This window comes from Vulpes vulpes, unplaced genomic scaffold, assembly GCF_048418805.1.
Source record: "Vulpes vulpes isolate BD-2025 unplaced genomic scaffold, VulVul3 u000000690, whole genome shotgun sequence".
In the NCBI taxonomy this organism is placed as follows: domain Eukaryota; kingdom Metazoa; phylum Chordata; class Mammalia; order Carnivora; family Canidae; genus Vulpes; species Vulpes vulpes.
Window position 1 is genome coordinate 181,063 of NW_027325818.1, and position 16,468 is coordinate 197,530.

Genomic DNA, 16,468 nt, shown 5'->3' on the forward strand with positions numbered 1-16,468 from the left:
AGATGGAAACTGTTGTCATCCCCATTCTACAGATGAGGGAACTGAGGTGCTGAGCATTTAAGCAAATAGTTCAAGATCAGACAGCTTGGAAGTGGTAGAGCTGGGGTTTGAATCCAAGCAGTCTGACTCCAGAGTACACATTCTCAACAATGACAGTCTCCAAGGAAAAGACAATAAAACAAGGGTCAGTCTGTTACGTACAGTTGAGGCATCAGTGGGCAGATTGTATGGGGTGGTGGGCAATCGGCAGAAATGCACAAAGAAGGTAGCCAAAGGAGTAGTGCCTTTTTAATGTGTTTGCCTTCCCTTCTGCCTGTTTCTGCCAGCAAGTGAAGACAGGAAAGATCACCAAAAGAAGTGGCATAGCCCAACCTGACCCTGCTGGTTCAAAACTACCTTTAGCAATAATGGTCGAAGAAAGTGAATCAAGTAATTTACCCAGGGTCACAACACCTGAACCCTTTGGTTTGTTGTTGTTGTTGTTTTAAGATTTTATTTATCTATTCATGAGAGACAGAGAGGCAGAGACACAGGCAGAGGGAGAAGCAGGCTCCATGCAGGGAGCCTGATGCGGGACTTGATCCTGGGTCTCCAGGATCATGCCCTGGGTCAAAGGCAGGTGCTAAACCACTGAGCCACCTGGGGATCCCCACCAGAACCCTTTGGAGCCAAAATTCAACCTACTTCCTTTGAATTTAAAGTCCTCCGACTGCAACTCCAGTGCCTTGGGAAGGGTTTTCTTCCCAATTTAAGGACCATATGGGTATTAAACATGTGGAAAATTGAGATGAGGGACCTGTAGCATGGTTTGTGCTCTGTTTTAATCATGAACAAGGGTCCAGCCACCCTGTGAGATTTGCTGCTGGAATATGCTGCCAATTTCAGAGCCTCATTGCAACAGTTTATCTTTCTCTGTACTTGAATCATCTTGCCACATTGTATGCCATATGAGAATACTGTTTCCAGTTTAGAAGTGTGGTCAAGTGTTCAGCTACTTGTTGCTATATCTGAAAGAATACAGCCCCATTCATTTTTATGTCATCTTATTTCAGTCCAGATTTTAGGATGTCAGCTGGCAGGCCTGTATCCTGCCCTCATCCTTTCACTGCCTATCTGTGAAGGCCCAGGACAAATCACATTTCCTCTTTATATTGCCAACCTGTCATGATCTCACATTTCAATCAACTCCCACAGCCCCACAGACTCCTTCCCCTCTGTTTGTAAACATGTGCATTTCTTTTATCCTAAAAATAATCACTCATGAGCTCTATATCCTCTGATACACTAATTCCTTACTTCCACAACTACATTTCTTCAAAGAGGAAGCTACACTTGACAGTGTTGGCTTCACTCCTTAACCCCTTGCAATCTAGCTTCCTCCTCTGCCTTGTTTTTTTCATAAGTACCAGTGTGCTCCTAGTGTCAATGACATTATTACTGCCTCTCCCTTCTTGTAACCCACATCATCCCTCGATGTCTGCAAAACTGTACTAAACTTGTTCTCACCCAACTATTTCTTTTTTGTCTCCTTTCTGGCATCTTTTTCTCTTCCTAACCTCCATAAACAGGCATTCCGAAAAGTTACATTCCTCTTCCTAGCTCAAAAGCTTCTCACCATGTAGTAGATGAGTAGGCTTTAAAAAGTGGCATGACCTGATTTACTCTTTTTGTTCCCAAATTCATTCTGGTGGCTTAAAAAAGACCGGATTATAGTTCTGCAGGAGTAGAAGTAGCATCCTGTTAGATACTGCAGAAAGTCCAGGTGAGAGATGTGAATGCCAGGACTGGGGTAGCAGCTTCTCTGTTCCCATTGCCCATACTCTAGTTTACATCATCATTACTTTTTATGTGGATTATGGCAATCTCACTGCCACTAGTCTTGCAATAGTTAATCTTTCCTACATGTCACTGCTATAGAAATCTTTTTTTTTTTAATATTTCTGTTTAGATGTCTCCTCATTTTCCACGGGATAAAGTCTATTCTCTTTAGCCTGGCATTCAAAACCCTTCATGATCCAGTCTCTTCAGCTAAACTAGACTAGAAATTTTCTCTTTTTTTGTTTTTGCTTATGCTGTAGAGTCTAGTCAGCGTGCTCTCCCCTGGCTCTCATCCTCACCAAGTAAAATCCTGTCCATCCACTAAGAGCATCTCAAATGCCACTGAATAGGAATTCTAGTTGCCATTGTTAAATACCTAATGTTTATTTATTAAGTAATCTAAGCATCCTACAGTCATTATCTGACTCTGCTGCACTACATGCAGTTTCGTGTGTATTTGTTTCATCTCTACAGGAATGCAAATTCCCTGAGACCCGAGATCAGATTGTAATTCATCTTGAGAGTTGAATCCTTAGGCACACTGTACATTTAGTTGGTGTCAGATAAATGTTTGATGAATGACTGAATGATTGCAGAACTTTGAACTAGTTGCTATGGGAAGATATAAAAGAAGCATTACAGTTTGTATTCTTGTTCAAGAACACATCACGGGGGGAGAAATTTTCCAGAATATAAAGTTAGATTTAACACAAAGTCGTGCTGGAAGAATTAAGTTTACATAATAAAGGGAATTTTGAAAGACTTCAGTGTCAGGCAGACCTTGTTTTGAATTCCTGCTTTTCTGCTAAATAAGTGTGTGACATTGAACAAATTTTTGCTCTCTAAACTGCCTCTGTAAAATGGGCATATTACAACCTTCATAAGACTTTCACAAAGATGAAATGAGATAATATATCCAAGTGCATATATAAATGCTCAAATGTTTAAAGAGTAAAAAAAAATCAAGCTAGATTTTAAAGGAGGAAAGGATACTGTATTGTCTGAGGAGTGTTTGTAGGTCACTTTAGGTTGATGTGAGAGGTGGAGGCTTGGGCACTGGCCAGCTTGCATCATATCATAGGGGCTGCCAGAAACTTGGAAATACTGATGATAATTCTAAAACTGCTTTAGGATATTATTTGATGTAGACACTCACACTAAACCTAAAATATTTCAGTAACCCTTGTATAGCTACCGAAGCAAAAGGAGGGAAGGGGAGCTGCAGTTTCCAAACATCACTGAAAGTATCTGCTTACCTGCTTACTGCACATGAATTTTCAAGGAGTAATTTGACATCATTGCTTGATTGGAATCTACAAAGCAATTTCCGGAGTACCAGCCAGCCTCTTAGGAAAGTGCTATGGGCTTTGCCAGAGTAAATTATTGAGACCGTTAACTCTTACATGGACATGGATTATTAATGATGAAAAGGAACAAACTAAAATTGCGGTGCAGAATTTACTGTGCAAACTTTTCAAACCTTTTGCACTATTAATTAGTCTCCCACCCAGAAAGCCTGTCTGATGTAGCTGGGTGGTGCTGGGCTCTTGGTGGCCACATTGTGTCTATCTTTAAGAATTTATATGACTGTATTTGCAGAGTGAAACAATTCATAAAGAGTTGAAGCTGCCTTTTTTTTTTTTTTTTTTTTGCCTTTTTAAAATGTATTTTTTAGCTCTAAAACTCACATACGCGGCTATTTTAAGTAATTAGCCCCGGCTCTTCCGCTACCCGAACCCCTCAAAACTACATCTCCCAGCATGCTCTAAAGTTGGTCTGACCTCATCTCAAATGGCCCCGTAGGGCAACAAGGATGGTTAGTTTTGACCGTGCTTATTTGTGCCATAAAATATTGATCCTAATTGGCAGCTATTTGGGCTTTTATATTTTCCGACCTCCCGTTTTTGAAACGTGGCCACTAAATGAAGAGGTCCTGGTCTGGGAAGGCTTATGCATTCCTTCAATTGGATGGGGAGCTGGGACAGTGTCTCTGGCGATATTGAGAATAGGAGGGAATGTTGACCAGGGAGCACCGCTGCGGCCGTTCAGAGGAGCAGGAACCGGAGCCCGGGTTGAGTCCGAAGAAAGCCGGATCCAGACAGTGGCTCCGGAACCGCTGGAATTGGAAGATGGAGGAGCCGGAGGAGCCGGCGGAGAGTGGGCAGTCGCTGCCTCCAGTTTACATCTACAGTCCCGAGTATGTCAGCATGTGCGACTCCCTGGCCAAAGTCCCCAAACGGGTAAGAGAGGTGGAGATGAAAGACCGTGGGCTTCTGGGATGGGGGTGGGGGCCGTTGGACCAGAGGGCATTAGGAAGTGGAGAAGATTGGGCTGGGGAAAATCTTCAGCAGAAATTTGGGCAGCCGCACCAGGTGATGAGGAAGTGTTCCCTTATAGTTTCTGAGAGCGCTGCATTTATCAGCGGGCCGTCCAACGCACCGGAGGGAGTAGGGGTGCGGGGGAGGGGATGGCACTGAGGGGTTGGTGTCTCTACCGCTAGGGATCCCTGAAGTGGGGAAGACGCTGCAGGAGAGAAATGTTCCATTGCCTCCGCAAGGCCCGGTAGCTTTAGCCTTAGCAATTTGTCTAAAGGGCATTGTAACTGATAAGTAAAAAGAAGGGAGGGGAGTTAAAAGTTAGTTTCTTTGTTCAGGATAATGAAGTCGATGGTATTTCTCTGAATTAAACATTTAAGAGACCATTTTCTGCCTTTTGTTTTTCTTTCTTTCTTTCTTTTCTTTCTTTTTTTTTTTTTTTTTTTTTGATGTTTTTAGGCCAGTATGGTCCATTCTTTGATTGAAGCATACGCATTGCATAAGCAAATGAGGTAAGTTGTCTTTCATGAACAGAGTCCTGCACCTAAGTGTCTTAACCTTAATATCCTTCTTCACAGTGGAGCTAATTAGAAAGAGAATGGTCCTTTTTTATTTTTTTAAAGATTTTCTATTTTATTCCTGAGAAACAGAGAGAGAGGCAGAGACACAGAGAGAGAAGCAGGTTCCTCATAGGTTGCCGGATGCAGGACTCCATCCGCCCTGAGCCAAAGGCAGATGCTCAACCGCTGAGCCACCCAGGCAACCCAAGAATGGTCCTTTTTTAAAAAAGTTTTTTTTTTCAATTCAGTGTTTGTAATCTGTCTGTAACCTAGTGACAGCTCTTAAAGTATTAAGAAAACTTGAAAAAAGAACATGAAACAGTTAAGATCCATTAGAACTAAGACTATATTGGCTGGAAGAGAAACTATTCTAGGGATAGGTGCTTTGTGGAGATTTTTAAGAAAGTCCATTAGAGTACTAAAACCCATCTGATAGAAAGCAAAAGAAGATGTTTGGCTGGGAGGTGTTCTGGGGCTTGTATTTGTTTCCAAGCCAGATGTGAGGGCATGTGTTGTTCATCTTAAGACTTTTAGAAACCCCATTACCACTACCAGACTTTTACGAGTAAGCCTGAAGACAAGTCAACACTGAGGCAAAACTCCTGCAACCAGGCCAGAACTCAGCACAGAGTTAAGTACTTCTTTTAAAAAAATGAATTTGCCGTTTATCTTTATAAAAGTAAATATTATAACCCTGTCTTGTAGGATTATTTATGACATTGTCTAGCCAAATAGGTAAGTGTCTGAATGGGCTTGTGTGGTATCCCTCATTTATCTCCCAGATAATAGTGTAATAGGTTTTCTTTCTTCTTTTTTAAGATTTTATTTATTTATTCATGAGAGACACACAGAGAAAGAGACAGAGACATAGGCAGAGGGAGAAGCAGGCTCCTCACGGCGAGCTGATGCGGGACTCAGTTCCAGGACCCTGGGATCACTACCTGAGCCAAAGGCAGATGCTCAACCACTGAGCCACCCAGGTGCCTCTGTAATAGGCTTTCAAATCTAATCCTTATTATTAACAAAATTACTTATTGAGCACCTTAGTTTTTGAACCCATATGTTTGTTAGACATGAGAACTACATGCCTTCCATTTAACTTTTCAAAAGTTACTTTAAGAAAAGAAATCAGTGCTAAGCAAAACTGTCCCATTTCCTTGCTATTAAGCAGAGAGGCTTTCCATATTTGCTAAACAAGAAGAAGGGTGCTAGAAAAGGGACCTATTAGAGCTGAAGAACATGGTCCAGAAACTATTTTATTTTAATGTGCAGATTTGTCACCTTTGATGGTGTAGGTTTATTTTCTGGAAGGAGAAGCAAGAATCCTTGGCTCTTGACCATATATATGATTTTTTTTGAGGCTGAGCTACAGGATTTTTCTGGCCTGCTTGGTGATAGTAGTAGCCTATGTAGTCATATTAATTTTTGAAAAACTCATGGCTGAGTTCTCATTGAGCAAAAAAGAAAACCACTACTGCCTTCCTGTGGCACAGGTCATTGATCCTCCAACCTTAATTTACATATGAATCACTTTGTTAAATTCCGATTCAGTAGATATGAGGTGGGGCTGAAGTTGTGTTTATTTAATGGCTCCTGGGTGCTGCTGCTGCTGCTGGTCCATGGACTACCCTTTGAGTGGCAGTGGCAGTCAGGGAGAGGAAATGGGGAACTGGCAGCTAGAGGTTAGAGGTGATAAGTCCTGCTGTTAGCTTAACACCATCCTGTATTCTCTTAGTCACCTCCTTAAAAAAAAAAAAAGATTTATGTATTTATTGGAGATAGAGTGTGTGGTGAGGGGGGGGAAGAAGGAGAGAATCTCAAGCAGACTCCCCACTGAGCATGGAGCCCAACACGGGGCTCAAGCTCACAACCCTGAGATCATGACCTGAGCTGAAACCAAGAGTTGGACACTCAACTGACTGAGCCACTCAGGTACCCCTCTCTCAGTCACTTCTGTTATCGCTTGTTGTGAGGATTTGATTGAGAGCTTCTGAGTGAAGTCTAGTTCTAACCAGTTTGCCCCTTTTCTTTTTCCTAGCAGGGATAGGTGTGAGGGACCAAATATAGAAACTTTTCTGTTTTGAGTTGCCATTTTTTATCCTTTAGTATTAGTAACAGTAATAGTTATCCACAGAGCACTTTCATGTGTTATCATTCAATCTTCATGCATGTCCTATTAGATTTCCGTACTTTATAGATGAGGAAACTGAACTATACAGAATAGTCAACTTACCTGAGGTTATAGAGCTGATAAGTACAGAGGTTTTTTTGTTTTTGTTTTAAATTTTATTTATTTATTCTTTTTTTGGTATATTTTTTATTGGAGTTCAATTTGCCAACATATAGCATAACACCCAGTGCTCATCCCGCCAAGTGCCCCCCTAGTGCCCATCACACAGTCACCCCAACCCCCCTGCTTACCTCCCTTTCTACCACCCCTTGTTCATTTCCCAGAGTTAGGAGTCTCTCATGTTCTGTCACCCCCACTGATATTTCCCACTCATTTTCTCTCCTTTCCCCTTTATTCCCTTTCACTATTTTTATATTCCCCAAATGAACGAGACCATATAATGTTTGTCCTTCTCCGATTGACTTACTTCATTCAGTGCAATACCCTCCAGTTCCATCCACGTTGAAGCAAATGGTGGGTATTTGTCATTTAAAAAGAGGTGCCCAGTTCTCTGACTCCAAATTCAAAATTGATGAAAATACAGTTGCCTACTATAGTAAAAATATAGAGTTAAGTCTTGATTTTGGCTTAAGTCATGATCTCAGGGTTGTGAAATCAAGCCCCACATTGGGCTCCATGCTGGGCATAGAGCCTGTTTGAGATTCTCTCTCTCCCTCGCCCTTCTCCCTCCCCTCTCTTCCCCTCCCCCTTTAAAAATAAGTAAAAAATAATAATAAAGTAAAAATATAGCTTAAAGGAGCTATATCAGGAGCTGACTCAAATGAAAATATCTCCGCCTACCAGTTTGTCATGAAAGTTGTAACAGTGAAGTTTGTCCAATATCTGATTATGTAACTTAAATATAATTACTTACTTTTTTTTACCTACTTATAAACTCAAGGGGAAAATTCATCCTCTCACCCCTTATTCATGGAATTATTACATAGATGTGAGGAAGTGAAGTCTATATAGTATAGTAGAGGAACAGAACATGTTTATTATTTCAACCCACTAGAACTGGAAGCTGGAAGCTGTATTCTCTGCTCAGACTACTGGCTTCTGCTTCCAGTTTCTGGCATACTCTGGGTCTGACTCACTCACCTCTCTTTGTTCTCTGTTATTATTAGGATAGTTAAGCCCAAAGTAGCCTCCATGGAGGAGATGGCCACCTTCCACACTGATGCCTATCTTCAGCATCTCCAGAAGGTCAGCCAGGAAGGAGATGACGATCATCCAGACTCCGTAGAATATGGGCTAGGTAAAGTCATTACCGGGCAATGATGGGAAGTAGACACCCTCCATCTGTAGATTGTAACCACTTATTTTATAACTTGCATGATGGTCTTTAATCTTTGTTAATTTCAAACTAATGTGTTAACCATAATCTTAATCTCTTAGTTTAGATCCATATATCTCACTTAACCAAGCCAACCATATGAGTTGAGCACAACTGAATGATGGATCAGATGGAGGAAAACCACTTAGTTGCTGAGGCCCTAATAGTAGTGCCCAGATTGGGTCTGGCTGTACTATTTAACTGTCCCATGGCCTTATATTTTAACTTGAGTAAATATTTATGTTCTGGCTAAGTTTTCAACCTTACTTCATGTTGAACAGCTGTATTTAAAAAAAAAAACTATAGGTGGCTGATAGGATAGTCTAGAGAAACAGCATGGTTTAGTAGACCTCTGGTCTGCGAGATGGAGTCAAGGGACCTGGGTCCCAGGCCGGGCTCTGTGTGACCATGGAGAAGATATATCACCTCTCAGGACTCAGTTTCTCCATCTGCAGGATGTGACTAGCTAATCTTGAAGGTTTAGCCTTTCTAGTTCCAACACTTCAAAAAATTCTTTCCCCAACACTGGAGATGTTTCTCTACCATTTGGAAGCTGATGTTGGCACAGTCGCTTTTTGGGTAAGATATGTTGTTGTCAAACCTCAAAGTATTCCTCCCAATAGGATTCTAGCTCCAGTTCCAATGTGCAGAGGTGGGGCTTTCCTCCCACACCCCTCAGCAATGCTCAGGACACTAACTGGATGTCCTATAATTCAACTCAATTCTGACACTATCTACCTGTAGACAGCATCAGATCCCACAGGTTAAGGGCTTGGTCTCACAAGACTGCTCTGCACTTCACATGCCAGTGGCAGGCCCAGGTTGTTACCTGTGCTTCTGACAGACTGGCTATAAATCAGAAGTTCCCACAACCCCCTCTTTGGGTTTAATTTGCTAGAGCAGGGCACAGAACTCAGGGAACCCATTTACTCACTAGATTACCAGTTAATTATAAAAGGATATAACTCAGAACTGCCAGATGGAAGAGATGCATAGGGCAAGGTATGACCAAAGGGTATGGAGCTTCCACATACATTACAGGCATGCCACTCTCCCCACATCTCCATCTTAGTGTTTACTAAACCAGAAGCTCTCCCAGCTGGCCTTTTGGGTTTTTATGGAAGCTTCATCACATAGGCATGACTGATTCCATCATTGGCCAGTTGTTGATTGAACTCAATCTCCAGCCCTTTCCCCTCACAGAAGGTTAGAGGGTAGGACTGGTCATTCCAATCTCCCAGTCACCTCATTTGCTCCACTGACAACCAACCCTCATCCTTAGGTGGGAAGCACAGGTCACCTCATTAGCACAACAAAGACACCTTTATTGCTCTTCTCACTTAGGAAATTCCAACAGCTTTAGGAGCTCTGTGTCAGAAATGGGGATGAAGATCACACACAGGAGTATTTCTTATTATATAAATCACAGTATCACACCTCCCCTTCCTCCAATTTATCTTTTAACAAGCTCTTCTGATGTTTGCCCAAAGGTTATGACTGCCCAGCCACAGAAGGGATATTTGACTACGCAGCAGCTGTAGGAGGGGCTACAATCACAGCTGCCCAATGCCTGATTGATGGAATGTGCAAAGTAGCAATTAACTGGTCCGGAGGGTGGCATCATGCAAAGAAGTAAGAAAATGACCTTTCTGCTTTCTGCCTCTTTCCTTGAGTCAGTTTCTCAGTTATGTAAACTCTTATGCTTATTGTATTAGCATTCATTGAGAGATTTGTGTACAAATATAGCACTTTTCCAGGCTTCTGAAGGCAAGTGAAATAGAAGAAGGTGACACAGTATAATGGAAAGCACACAATTGAGAGTAAGGATACCTGGGCTCTATGCCTAGTTTTTCTGCACACTTGGCTCACTGACTTGGAAAGGTTAACCTCTCTAGGCCTCAGTTTCTTCATCAGGAAAATGGGCAGGGCAAAGAATATAACTAGACAATCTCCACATTCCTCTCCAGCTTTTTGGAAATTCCCCCATCTTCAAGGGACTTATGCTCTAGGAACATGAACAGAACTAGAATAGGGAGGAACATCAATCTTGGTACCAACTGAGTATATGTATGAGCTGAGGAGATTTTTAGCTATGCAGAAATTAATCATGGAAGTCTTGGAAGAGGTAAATTTTAGAGCTAATTCTTGAAAGAAGTGGCAAACAGATTTCCAAATAGGTGGAAAATAGATTTAAAACAAAAGGCTGAAGAATCAAGAAGGAAACTTTTGCTGCCATCTCTAAGGAAAGTAGCAACAAACTGAGAGAATTAAGTGTCACTCTGAGGAGAAAGGGCTTGTGAAACAACTGTTCTCAGGTGCTACTTGGAGCTAGAGAGGAGTCCTTTTGGAGTTCCATGTTGACATCTCAAACAGCCTGACCCTGTGACAAGGACTGCTGGGACAGCATTTGTCATCTTGCTTGATATGCTTGCTTGCTATATGTGTAGTGCTTAGTACATACTGGAGGAGAAGAATTTTAAAAACTCTGAATTGCTCAATGTGCTGTGTGAGTGAAACGAAGCAGCGGTAGTAGTAACTGGTGATGCACCTTTCACACACAAGTTGTTTGTACTGTTGGCCATGACCTTGCTACTCCTTGGTGCTCTTGAGTCCAGAGAAAATGGCCTATTACTCTATTTTTCAGAGTAAAACCTTGAGCACAATTTCAGCATATGCAGGTTAAGATAATAACATGGAATTCTTTTCATCAAATCGACAAATGACCAAGGAAGTCCTTGAGAAAGTTTACTGCTAGAATTTACTACTGAGTTGTTGAAACAAAGAGAACCAGTGTTTAATAATGAGTTTTACATGGCCTTAAAAACAAAGAGAAACAACTTACCTTTTGTTAGCTTTTGCTCTATTAAAAAAGTTCAACATAAAGACAGTGATCCCTAGGATGAAGCAAAACAAAACAAAAATGACCCTCTCTCCTTTAAACTACAGATGAAAGGGGGGAAAAAACCAAGCCTCTCTGAACCAAGGACCTCTATTCCCTCTTGTGCTTAGCGAGTTGAGAAGAAAAGTATTGTGGTTTCATGGAAAATGCCTGATCCTGTTAATCAGATCTACTTTCTGCATGTGCACTGGAGGATCTTATATATTTAAATTCACTGCTTAAGGCCTGCTAGGGCCTGGGTCAGTTTCCAGTGGAATACCCAACTACCTGCCACTTCTCCTTGTTTTGCTTTGAAATGAAGCATACTCTATCTAGAGCCAATCATGGCTGCTTCTGGGCTGCATGTAGGTAGGTATTATCTTAACTGTTTCAGATAGCTTTCAGCTGATCCTACCTGGAAACAGACACTGTGGTGGATGTAAATTACAGAGAATCTCTAGGGGTTGCCTCAATTCAGATCCAAAATCTATGGGGCTCTTGGTACATCTAGAACATCTCTGCAGATGGACTACAGGTATTTAGCTCACAAACTTACATCTAGCCAGCATTAGCTATTATAACCACAATATTTGTTAAACTGTTCCATCCCCAAATATGTATATAGATTCATACATGCCATTTAGTCTTCAATATGCACTGATTAAGCACTTACTATGCGTCAAGCATGTTTATAATCACTAATGAGTGGAGAGATAACAAATTGAAGCATGATATATTTTTCCTTTACCAATTTTGAAAAAAAAAAACTTCAAAATATCCTCATGCTGGCACAATTACAATGAAATTGGTACACTCTTTTTGAAAACTTTAGAATTAAGTTGAAAAAGTGGGGAAAACATTCATACCTTTTGACCCAGTAATATTATTCTTAGCAGTCTATTCTAAGGAAATAAACCAATCTTGCCTTCACAAAATTCATATCTTAGAGGTAAGACACCAAATAACTGTATTTGGAAACTAAAGAACAGTGGTTTTCAAAGAAAATTCTTCAAAAGAAGAATGATGAGGGACTAATGCTATTAGATATTAAACATACAAAACTAGAATAATGAAAACACTGGTACTACTGGTATAAGATGAGACAGATGATATTATAGTACACTCCCCCAAAGAGGCTGTTAGATATAAGAATTCAGTCTATTATAAAAGATGCTTTGCAAGTGGATGGGAGTGGAAAGGATTATTCAGTAAATGATGTTGTGACAGCTGGTAGCATTTATACCCTCATCTCCTGTAATAAACTAAAATAAGTGGCAGCTAGACTGGAGAGTTCAATATAAAAAAGCAAATTTAAAAAAACTACAATGAATGGATATTTGTCAAGCTTCTAAAGGAGAATAGTTTTTCTAAGCTTAGGAACTAATGGAAAAACTCCCAAAGGAAAAGCTCAACAAATTTAGCTGTATAAAATTTTAAAACCAAAATCGCTTTTAAAAGTTTTGTGGCCATTTTAAAAACAAAATCTAAATACAGACTAAAAAGACATATTATACATAAATATGACCGTGTGATAGGTTTGTATTTTCTAAGGCACTCATACGGTATGATGTATAAGAAGTGGGCAAAGAATGTGAAGGGACAGTTTACAAAGGTATTCAAGTACCACTGGAAAATATGGGGTAATGTTCATTGCTACTGATAGAAGAAATGCAAATTTAAACAACTAGGTAGCCACTTTTTAAGCCAGAATTGGAAAAGACGGTACTCAGTTGGCTAGTAATAGTGTGGTTTGTTTCGACTCCTTAAGAAAATAACTTGGTAGCTAACATGTATTAATGCCCTTTATCTACTTAGGGATAAGATTAATGTCCTTAAATCCTACTACTGAGAATGTTTCCTGAGAAAATAATGCAAAATATAGGAAAAAACGATTTGCATGTGTTTATCAATGTTCTTAATGAAACAAAAAATTAGAAATAACATGAATATGTAGTAATAAGGAAACAATGAATCTGTTCCATAGAATATTCTGCTATTAAATGATGATTATGAACACTATGGGGCATTTCAGAAAATTACTTGTAATAATTTTAAAATTGTATGCACATTGCAATTACAACTTTGTAGAGCATACACATATAAAAAAAAAAGAAGTGGGAATGAATATAGTGGCTATGTTAGGGTGGCAGAATTATCAATGATTTTTTAAGTGTTTTTTTTCTAGTTTGCAGAATTTCCGTAATGAGATGTTATTACTTTTGCAGCTAAAATATTACCAAAATAAGAAGAGGCAAAAAAAATAGTTACAGCAAATACTACAAAGGGTTAAAATCTTTATTCTAGGTGCACCTGGGTGGCTCAGGCAGTTAAGCTTTCAACTCTTAATTTTGGTTCAGGTCATGATCTTAGGGTTGTGGGATCAAGCCCCGCATCAGGCTCTGTGCTGAGTGTGGAACCTGCTTGGGATTCTCTCCCTCTTCCTCTTCCTCTGCGCACGCTCTCTCTCTCTCTCTCTCTCTCTCTCTGTCTTTTTTTCTCTCTTTCTCTCCCCCCCCAAAAAAATAAAATCTGTATTTTGAATGGATAAAGAAGATGTAGTATATGTATACAATGGAATATTACTCAGACATTAGAAACGACAAATACCCACTATTTGCTTCAACGTGGATGGAGCTGGAGGGTATTATGCTGAGTGAAATAAGTCACTCGGAGAAGGACAAACATTATATGGTCTCATTCATTTGGGGAATATAATTGATTTTTTAAAACATTGAAATTTAGAGAAATGGGCAAAAAACATGAATAATTCATAAAAGAGGAAATAATTAGTAAATAAACATGAATAAATATTTAGCATCACTAAAATTATGGGAAGGGAAATTGAAACATAAAATATACAAATATGTATTTTTCTCCTCCTACATTTGAGCTAAAAGAAGAAAGATTTTTAGCTCATTTATCTATTACTCTTGGTAATCTAGTCTAAGGAAATAAACCAATCCAAAATATTAGAAAGCTGTATGTATAAAGATGGTAATTTCTTTCTTAATTATAGTAGCCAAAAAAGAAAAAGGAAGAGAGACCTAAATATTAAACTACAGCAGAATGGTTAGATAGTATACTGTCACAGATCCACTTGATGGGCTATTATGTAACCATTAACAAGTGGTGGTTAGGATGACTGTGTAACAAAAGTGCACATTGTATAATATTGGCTTTGTTTTTAAAGGGCAATTAGCTACAACATTGCACATTCACTCTGATTAGTCATGTAAAAAATAGACACTTATGAAAAGAATCTTAGACGGAAATACAACAAAGTGATACCAGTGACTTTGTGAAGATGATGATACTGTGAGAGATACATGTGTATACACAGACACACACACACATACATACATGTATCTTCTTTGTTTCCTATATTTTCTCTAATGTGTATTAGCTTTATCAGAACTTTTTATAGTAAAAAGTGCTTGGAACAAGGTGGGAAGCACTTAAAATACAGACATAGTATGGTCAGTGTATGCTACAGTTGCCTTCCCATTGGTGGGAATGGACAATTCTAAGCAGAAGGAATAATAAAGCATGGCAGTGGAAAGTGTGGGACATTTGGAGAATTACAAGTAGTTAAATGTGGCCAGAATATGAGAGCAAATAGAGCAAGACCAGATCATAAAGGTTTTGTAAGCCATGCTGAGGAGTTGGACTTTTTTCTGGGACCAGTGGGGATTTACTGAAGAATTTTAGAGAAGGTGGCAATGTGCTGATTGGATCAGAGGGAACTGAGACTAGATAGGGAGGAGAAGGCCATTATTGCAGTTATTCATTTAACAAACTTTTATTAAGCCCCTGCTGTATGTCAGGTGATAATGAAACAGAGTTATACAGGAAGTTCTTATTACTTGAGGGCAGTTGGTACCAGGCAGAAGACCACCAAGTGAATCCATTTAAAAAGGGGACTAAAATTTTAGAGTAAAGAACAGAGGAGGCAGGGCTTGATTAGCTTACTAACTTGAATAACTAAAAACTATTAAAATATGTTTATTTTGTCTCTTTTAATAAAATTGAATGCTATGTAATTCTTCAAACAAAGAATGTATCAAGGATTGATTGTTTTAGTTTGGGCCTAATTTTTCCAACAAAATTGCACAATATTTCAAGATGGTACATTTTACCTGCTGTGAGATTTTTGCAGCATGATCATTAAGAGGGTTGATTTTACCAAAGATCTTCAAGGGCTTTTTCAGTTTTTCTGAGGGCTTCTTCTTAATCATTTGGTATTCAAATCACTCTCTTTCGAACCACTTTTAAAATCATTATCCTTATCCTTATTTATTTTTCTCCTCTTCAGTTATAAACTGGTCTACAGATCCTTGTCAGTTTTGTGTGTTGACTTCATGATATCTTACATCATTTTATAAGATTGTGATTGATTTATAGTGAATTGCCTATTGATATATCTGACAATTCATAAAAGCAAAGTGATTGAACAGATGGCTAGGGGTAGGTGCTAGGGTTTAAAGGAATAGGTTGTTTGAATGGGGACTGATAGGAGTGGTCAGATCCATTAGCAAGTGCTTTCATGCTCTTGACAGCTTTTGTATCCCCAGGAAACCTCGAAATCTTGATACTTCTGGGACTAAGATAATAAATTCTCAGTAATAAGAACTTCCTGTATCAGCAAAGGTCTACTGCAGTGTTTTTCAAACTGAGAGTTGCAGCTCATTAATAGAACTTCATATCAGTTCAGTGGGCTGCAACCAGCATCTTTTGATATCACGATAGATTATCATGACACTCATTCTAGTGTATGTGTATTTGTGTGTACTTAGCCACAGTGTAAAATGTCAAGTCATTGTTGGTTGAGTGGAATGACTCTGAACTTTGGAGTAAAACTGTGGTGCAAATCCAAGCTGCAACATGTACTGGCCATCTAGGTAACTTGGGGGTTATTCCAGAAACAGGAAGTGCAACAACAGAGAGGCATGAAAGCTGAAGGAACTTCCAAGTCTGTAATTAAAGCTGGAACTCCTGCAGGTAAGTGATTGGAAGGAAGGTGGGAGAGGTATAGAGGGTCCTTGTATGCCAAGCTAGAGAGTTTGAACTTGATCCTTCAGATCAGTGATTTTTGACCTGTCTTGGTCATGGGCCCTTTGAAAATCTGATGAAAGCTATGTATACTGTCCCTAGAAAAGTGTGTATACACAATGTTTTTCCTTGTAACTTCAGAAAGTACAAGGCTTTCTTAAAGCCCATGGATGGATGGATGAATGGATGGATGGATGGATGGATGGATGGATGGATCCCTGATTAAGAACCCTGGCTTTGGACAGTGAGAAATCACTAAAGGAAGTTTTAGCCAGGAGGAGGTAACATGATCAGATTTGCGTTTTAGGGATATGATTCTAGCAAGTCAGCAGATAAATGAGT

At 39.6% G+C, this 16,468-nt stretch overlaps 1 protein-coding gene across 12 annotated transcripts in view; it reads left to right on the forward strand.

Annotated features, from left to right (window-relative positions):
* The first annotated feature begins 2,967 nt into the window (after positions 1-2,967).
* Positions 2,968-16,468, forward strand: part of HDAC8 (histone deacetylase 8) — a 220,873-nt gene continuing 207,372 nt past the window's right edge. For all 12 annotated transcript variants that reach the window (XM_072746342.1, XM_025982838.2, XM_072746350.1 and 9 more), the window contains exons 1-4: positions 2,968-4,058; positions 4,593-4,645; positions 7,991-8,121; positions 9,690-9,831. In XM_072746342.1, coding sequence (XP_072602443.1) covers positions 3,834-4,058; positions 4,593-4,645; positions 7,991-8,121; positions 9,690-9,831 — 551 coding nt within the window. In that variant the 5' untranslated portion in view covers positions 2,968-3,833. The remainder of the gene's footprint in view (positions 4,059-4,592; positions 4,646-7,990; positions 8,122-9,689; positions 9,832-16,468) is intronic.